This window comes from Ovis canadensis, chromosome 2, assembly GCF_042477335.2.
Source record: "Ovis canadensis isolate MfBH-ARS-UI-01 breed Bighorn chromosome 2, ARS-UI_OviCan_v2, whole genome shotgun sequence".
Classification (NCBI taxonomy): domain Eukaryota; kingdom Metazoa; phylum Chordata; class Mammalia; order Artiodactyla; family Bovidae; genus Ovis; species Ovis canadensis.
In genome coordinates this window covers 133,897,366-133,903,365 of record NC_091246.1, presented here as the reverse complement: position 1 = coordinate 133,903,365, position 6,000 = coordinate 133,897,366, and the positions used below count along the sequence as shown (strand labels likewise).

The window sequence follows — 6,000 nt, the reverse complement described above, 5'->3', positions numbered from 1 at the left end:
TCCTCCACTGGCATTTCCCACCACGATCTCCTCCCTTGTCTCTCCACAGTCAACAGCAGCTCTCACCCTGGGATTGCTCCACAATCCCTAAACTCCAGCTCCCAGCTGCTGTGCCTTCCAGGAGATCGGCGTTCCTTTCTGGGTTATGTATGGCTGTGGCAAGGACTGTCTGATTCTCATCCCATTTAGACTGCCACAGATCAGCTGTTTTACTCTCAACCTTAAATATTTCTCCTCTGACTCAGACAAAATTGCCCTGATGTGGGGATCGGGCCCTTGCTTCAGTTCCCCAATGCCAAGGGCAGGACCAGCCCTACTAAGACTCCTGTTTTTCCCCCTAGTTCCTTTGTCCTACTGAGCTTTGCTTGGTTCTGTACAGTCTTTTCCACTGGTCAGGTACTCCTGTCCACTTTCAGCTGGTGTTCTGCATGCACTTCTGTGTCTGAGGGTATCTTCCTGATGTATCCGTGGAGAGAGATGTACTCCACATCCACCTCCTCCTCTGCCATCTTGCCACCTCTGGTTTCTTTTTAACAACAGGGAGTAGGAGAAAAGAAATAGTTCTTTCAGACATATTTGTTTCTTTAGTTTTTGTTGTCATTTATTGAAACCTTTACTGTGAACTCCACTCATTGATAGATGGTTTATATACATTCTCATGGCAACCCACTCCAGTACTATTGCCTGGAAAATCCCATGGATGGAGGAGCCTGGTAGGCTACAGTCCATGGGGTCGCAAAGAGTTGGACACGACTGAGCGACTTCACTTTCACTAATCTTCAAAAGCAAGCATGACCGTTTCCCTCTTAAAGAAGGGAAACTGAATTTAGGAAAGCCAGATAATTTGTCCAATTAATACAGCTAGTAGGTAACAAATTTGAAAGCTAAACCTGTAGTTGATTGTGCTGGAAAGAATATTCTAATAACTCTACATACTGCTCTATTCTCTTTCTAAATTAGTATCATATCATTATCCATTTAGTTTGACTGTCCAGTGCATTTATCTGGAAGCACTTACTGTTATTGCTTTTTATGAGTGAGGTACTTTTCTAGATGTTGAGTTTATACAGATGAATAAGACATAGTCTCTGCATACATTCTAATCCTTGAGGAACTCCTAGTTCAAAGGAAAGTAGACAAGTAAACTATTAAATTACAGTATAGCCAGTGCAGTACAAACAGTCCTACAGTAACCTAGAGGGTGAATATTTATGACACATCAGCCCATCAGTGTTTAAGGTTAAAGTAAATAAAATGTAAAGATATCAAAGTACTTTTTATTATTTTACACATAGAATGGAGAAAATGTTTTCTTTAATTTGAACTGAATAGAATATAAGAAACTACTAAGACCAGACCTGATAGGAAATATTGGAGCATCAGACTTGATCATACTCATCATCGTTTATCTGGTCACATCTCATTCAGTACAGAAAAGTGACTAATGAAGACAAGTCAAACCGACTGGGGGGCATGGGACATAGGTAATATGCTTTTCTCTTATTTTTATTCAAGGCAAAATATTTCTCTTGTAGGATCAATTTAACTTTTTTTTAAACGAGATAAACAAAGGTATTAATTTCACTATCATTTTTCTGAGACTGAATATTACTATATTAAAAACAAAAAACAATTCCTGAAAATTTCCCACTAGCTTTACGCTTTATTGGAAATACGGCCAGGAGTAAATTTCAAATGATCCAACTTTATGTGATTTCTTAACTCTAGAGTAACCTAAGACTTTCAGAATCTGTTCCCGCCTTGAGTATTCAGAAAGGGCATGTCATTTTGGTTCCTTTTTACATCAGGAAAAGTAAAAAATACCTTAAGACATCAAAGATCACAGAAGTGAGTTATGGCCATCGTGTCATAATGAGTATTATGCCCTCATAGACTTTCTGCAGAAACAATCTGACTTTATAATAGACGTATTTTACATCATAGAAGTAAATGATGTTTTGTCTGAGGAAGTTTTGGATTCAATGGTATTCCAACATAAATGGAGATTAATTCTGTGTGTGCGAGGCTGATGGGGATTAGATATTTTCATAAGGACACCAGGTTTAAAAGTTAATTTAAAAACTGAACTTGGAATCCTGGCTTCAATGGAAAGGGATAGGAATGGTTGATAAATTAGACAAGAATACGCAACTCATATTTCTTGAACTATTAGAAAATTTTACCACAATTAAGTAGGCTAATTTCGTAATGTTATATAGCAACTGTGACAGTGCTCATGTTTCAGAAAATAAGAAGAATTGTGTATAATAAAATATATGTCTTGGGATTATTTTCTTTGTGGCATATTATTTTAGTTTAACATTTTTTTTTGAGAACTAAAATTATATGACATTTTTATTTTAGGATGCAAAAACAAAAATGAGCAAACAAACAAACAAAAAACTTGAAATAGGCTTGTCAAATGATGTAAATTCATCCTTTCCACGGAAGCAGAAGGTAGATCAGTGCAGGTTATCCTCAGGGCCTCATAGATCCTGCTTCACTGCTGCTTGCACTCTGCTGGGTTTTGATCCTTCTTTGGGTCCTAGTCTGGATCATTTTCCTCATCTCCTTCTTCTTCCCCTTCCTCATCCGCTTCTTCACCTTCTTCATCATAATTATCATCATCGTCTTCAATAGCTTCTCCAGTAAAGTATAACACCGATCCTGGGATCATACGCTCACGTAAAAAGTGACCAATTTCAAAGTCTGCAGCGAGGATAGCTTCAGAATCATCATCCAGATCTCCACTCTCAGGAACTTCAGGAGGGGCAAAAAAATTAAAGAAAGAGTCATTGGAAACTGTTTTGATCACAGTATGAACTGTCCCATGGCCCTTGTGTTTCTGCTTCTTCTTAATCATTTTCAAAGTGACATTCTTCCCTTTTTTCCAATCTATCTGGCACCCTGTACAACCCATAATTTCTGGTCCATCAAAAGAAAAGGGATCAGAATCATCTGGTTCTGACCTCATCCTATATGGCTTTGTCAACACTTCATTTGTGAAATATTCATTGGGTTCAAAGTGAAATTCTAAGACAAAACTCATAGGTTGACCAGCATCTGAGAACTTCACTTTAGTATCTTTCAAGTGCTTCAGAATAGGCTCATCATGTTCCTGAACCATATCACTGAGCAAGTCAACATTCTTAAAAACGGTCAGCCAAAACTCAGATATTCCCTTGGGATCTTTTTCTTCATCCTTTCTCTCATCTTCAATCTTGGCCTTTTCTTTTAGCTCCTCTGAAATTTCATCTTCCTCATCTGGTTTCCATTCACATTCTTCTTCTGTAGGTTCATAAATGGCATTAATGATCTCAAATCACTTATCAAACAGAGGCTGATAAAGAACAGCATACTTTCTTTCAAGATCATGACCTTCCTCATAGAATTTGGCTTCTATCTGTGCACATTTAACTTGAAGGTTTTTGAGAGCATTCACTCGGCTTTTAACTACCCTAGGCAAGCTTTCAATGTATCCTGTTGGTGTTTCTACCAGACCATCAAGTCTTTCTTGAAGGGCTGCAAGAATCTGAGGATTTTGCATCATCTGAACAGTCACCTGATGTGCTTTGATTTTTGTTTCTTCACCAGTTTCTTCTTCTACTTCTTCAACATCATCCAAATCTTGAACAAGTTCAGACTGTTCTTTGTTGTCGATGTCTGCCATGTTGTACAAATGCCAAGTATTTTGAAAAATGGCAAATTTCGTTTTCCAGCTCAGCTCTCCGGTGGTGAGCGCGGGGAGCCGAGCGGCCCGAGCTGCGCAGGCAGTGACTCAGGGCGGCGGGAGGAGCAGGAGCTAGTTTAACATTTAATTGACAAAACATGCGTGGAATCTTGCTTTTTTGGTAAGGTTCAATTCAGAGTTTAAAGACTGCAGAATGTCCTTTGTAACTGATACAGCCATACAAAGATCAGACATACTGCAATTATTGAGGTATTGATTGCCCTTAAAGGTCTCGCCAAATGTTAGAAACAAACCAAAAGCTCAAGTTAGTTATTTCTTTTATTATTGGCTGGTGAGGAACTTGAAAAATGGGCCATTGTGAAATGAATAATCATAGTCATCTTGACAGGTAATTTTACATGTAAAAAATTAGATTTTTATAATTTCAGTTGAATAACTTGGTTCTGCAGATCTGTTTTTCCAAATCACAAGTAAATAACAAAATGTGTGGTTAGGATTTAACCTCATATCTCATATGTTTTCTTGGCATAAAGTGAAACTGACTGGCCCAGAGAGGAAACCACACTGTGAAACAAAAGGATGTTGAAAAGGTTAGAAAGCAAAATTAATTTACATCCTTGCCACTATTACGTTGTTGTTAAACAACATCACTTCATGCTATCAAAGCATGCGTTTTCAATATTTCAGTTTTTCAATAAGGCAACATCTCTCAGTGACCAGTTTAATGGTTCTGGAGATCCATGTTCCTCTGCTCTTCCCTCTTCTTACGCTACCTTATCTCCTGGATTGATCTTATACAATCAGGGCTTCAGTGATTGCCCTGGTCTTGTTCCTTTATCATATCCATGACATCCTTCTTACTGAATATCCTCAGTTGGATGGCCCATGCAAACCTCAAACACATCTCAAAGTACACTTAGCTTCTAGGTCTTCTCCTTCCTTTCAAGCTACAAATCTGTTTCTCCTTCTGTGCTCTGATCTCAGTAAATAGTACCACTAAGTACAAATGCTGTCACACATGAAACTTCATCATTATCCTGATTCCTATCTTTTTCCTACATCTAATGAACCACCAAGGCCTGTCAATTCTACGACTTATATCTAAAGACTATCCACTTTTCTCCAATCTCAGTACTATTATAGTAGTTCGGGCCCTCATTCAATTTCTTCTAGATTATTGCAACAGCTTTCTAATTATTGAAAATACCACTTATGCACAATTTTTTCAGGATGTCCTTATAATGAAGCAGGTATTATTATAATATTTATTATACTTGAGCAGATTGTATCCTATGTCTTTGTTGTTGTTTAGTTGCTAAGTCATGGAAATGGCAACCCACTCGAGTGTTCTTGCCTGGAGAATCCCAGGGATGGCAGAGCCTGGCAGTCTGCCATCTATGGGGTCTCACAGAGTTGGGCACAACTGAAGTGACTTAGCAGCAGCAGCAGCATGTCTGATGCCTTTGTAATCTCATGGACAGTAGGCCCCCAGGCTCCTCTATCCATGGGATTTTTCAGGCTAGAATACTGGAGTGGGTTGCCATTCCTTCTCCAGGGCATCTTCTGACCCAGGGATCGAACCTGCATCTCCTGCTTTGGCAGGCAAATTCTTTACCACTTAGCCACCAGGGAAGCCCATCCTATACGCTGGTTATTAACAAAAGTTTGGCATTGGGCTTTAGTGTGAATGACTAATTTGGGCATAAAGATCTTATCCCTGCATATGACTAAACCTGTGTATGTGTAATTTGTACTTATTACCCTTCAGTGATTCCCTCTTCTGAACTGTGAGGTCAGCTTATTGATGGTTCCCAAGATATGCCATTTGAGAGATTTGATTTTAACTTCAGTTCTCACCCAATACTAGATTGCTTTGATAGCTGGAGAATTATTTCAGCTTATGCTAGGAATACCAGACCAAGCGGGAAATAGGTAGGAAACACATCGTGTGAGCATGTTTTAAGGAATAATGGGTCTATTCAAGCTGAGGGTCATAATAATTTTCAAAAACTACTTCTTATTGGAGAAGATAGGAAAATAACACTATAATTTTTTAGAGTAGAGTAAAATCCCTGCATTAGAAAACATTTTCTTAATGTAATTGTTAATTTCCAATAGTTAAAAAGAAATGTTCAGTATCATGCACCTGTATCTCAAATAATGGGATCAGAACTTAAGCACGTCCGTGTTGTCCAGTACCTCCTGTTGTGAGCGGCATGTGTGGCCTCTCAGCTCATCCCATCTGAGTTACTTTTCTTACATGTAATATATGATAAACCCTCTGGGGAGATCGAAGATGAACCAAACAT

The 6,000-nt window shown here is 38.5% G+C and overlaps 1 protein-coding gene across 2 annotated transcripts in view; it reads right to left on the bottom strand.

Moving 5' to 3' along the window:
- Positions 1 to 575: 575 nt before the first annotated feature.
- LOC138433803 (nucleosome assembly protein 1-like 1) overlaps positions 576 to 6,000 on the bottom strand; it is an 8,115-nt gene continuing 2,690 nt past the window's right edge. The window contains exon 2 of one of the 2 annotated variants that reach the window (XM_069577058.1): positions 576 to 2,760. In XM_069577058.1, coding sequence (XP_069433159.1) covers positions 2,546 to 2,760 — 215 coding nt within the window. In that variant the 3' untranslated portion in view covers positions 576 to 2,545. Of the gene's footprint in view, positions 4,256 to 6,000 lie in introns of both variants that reach the window. The other variant, XM_069577057.1, reaches the window with a different exon arrangement.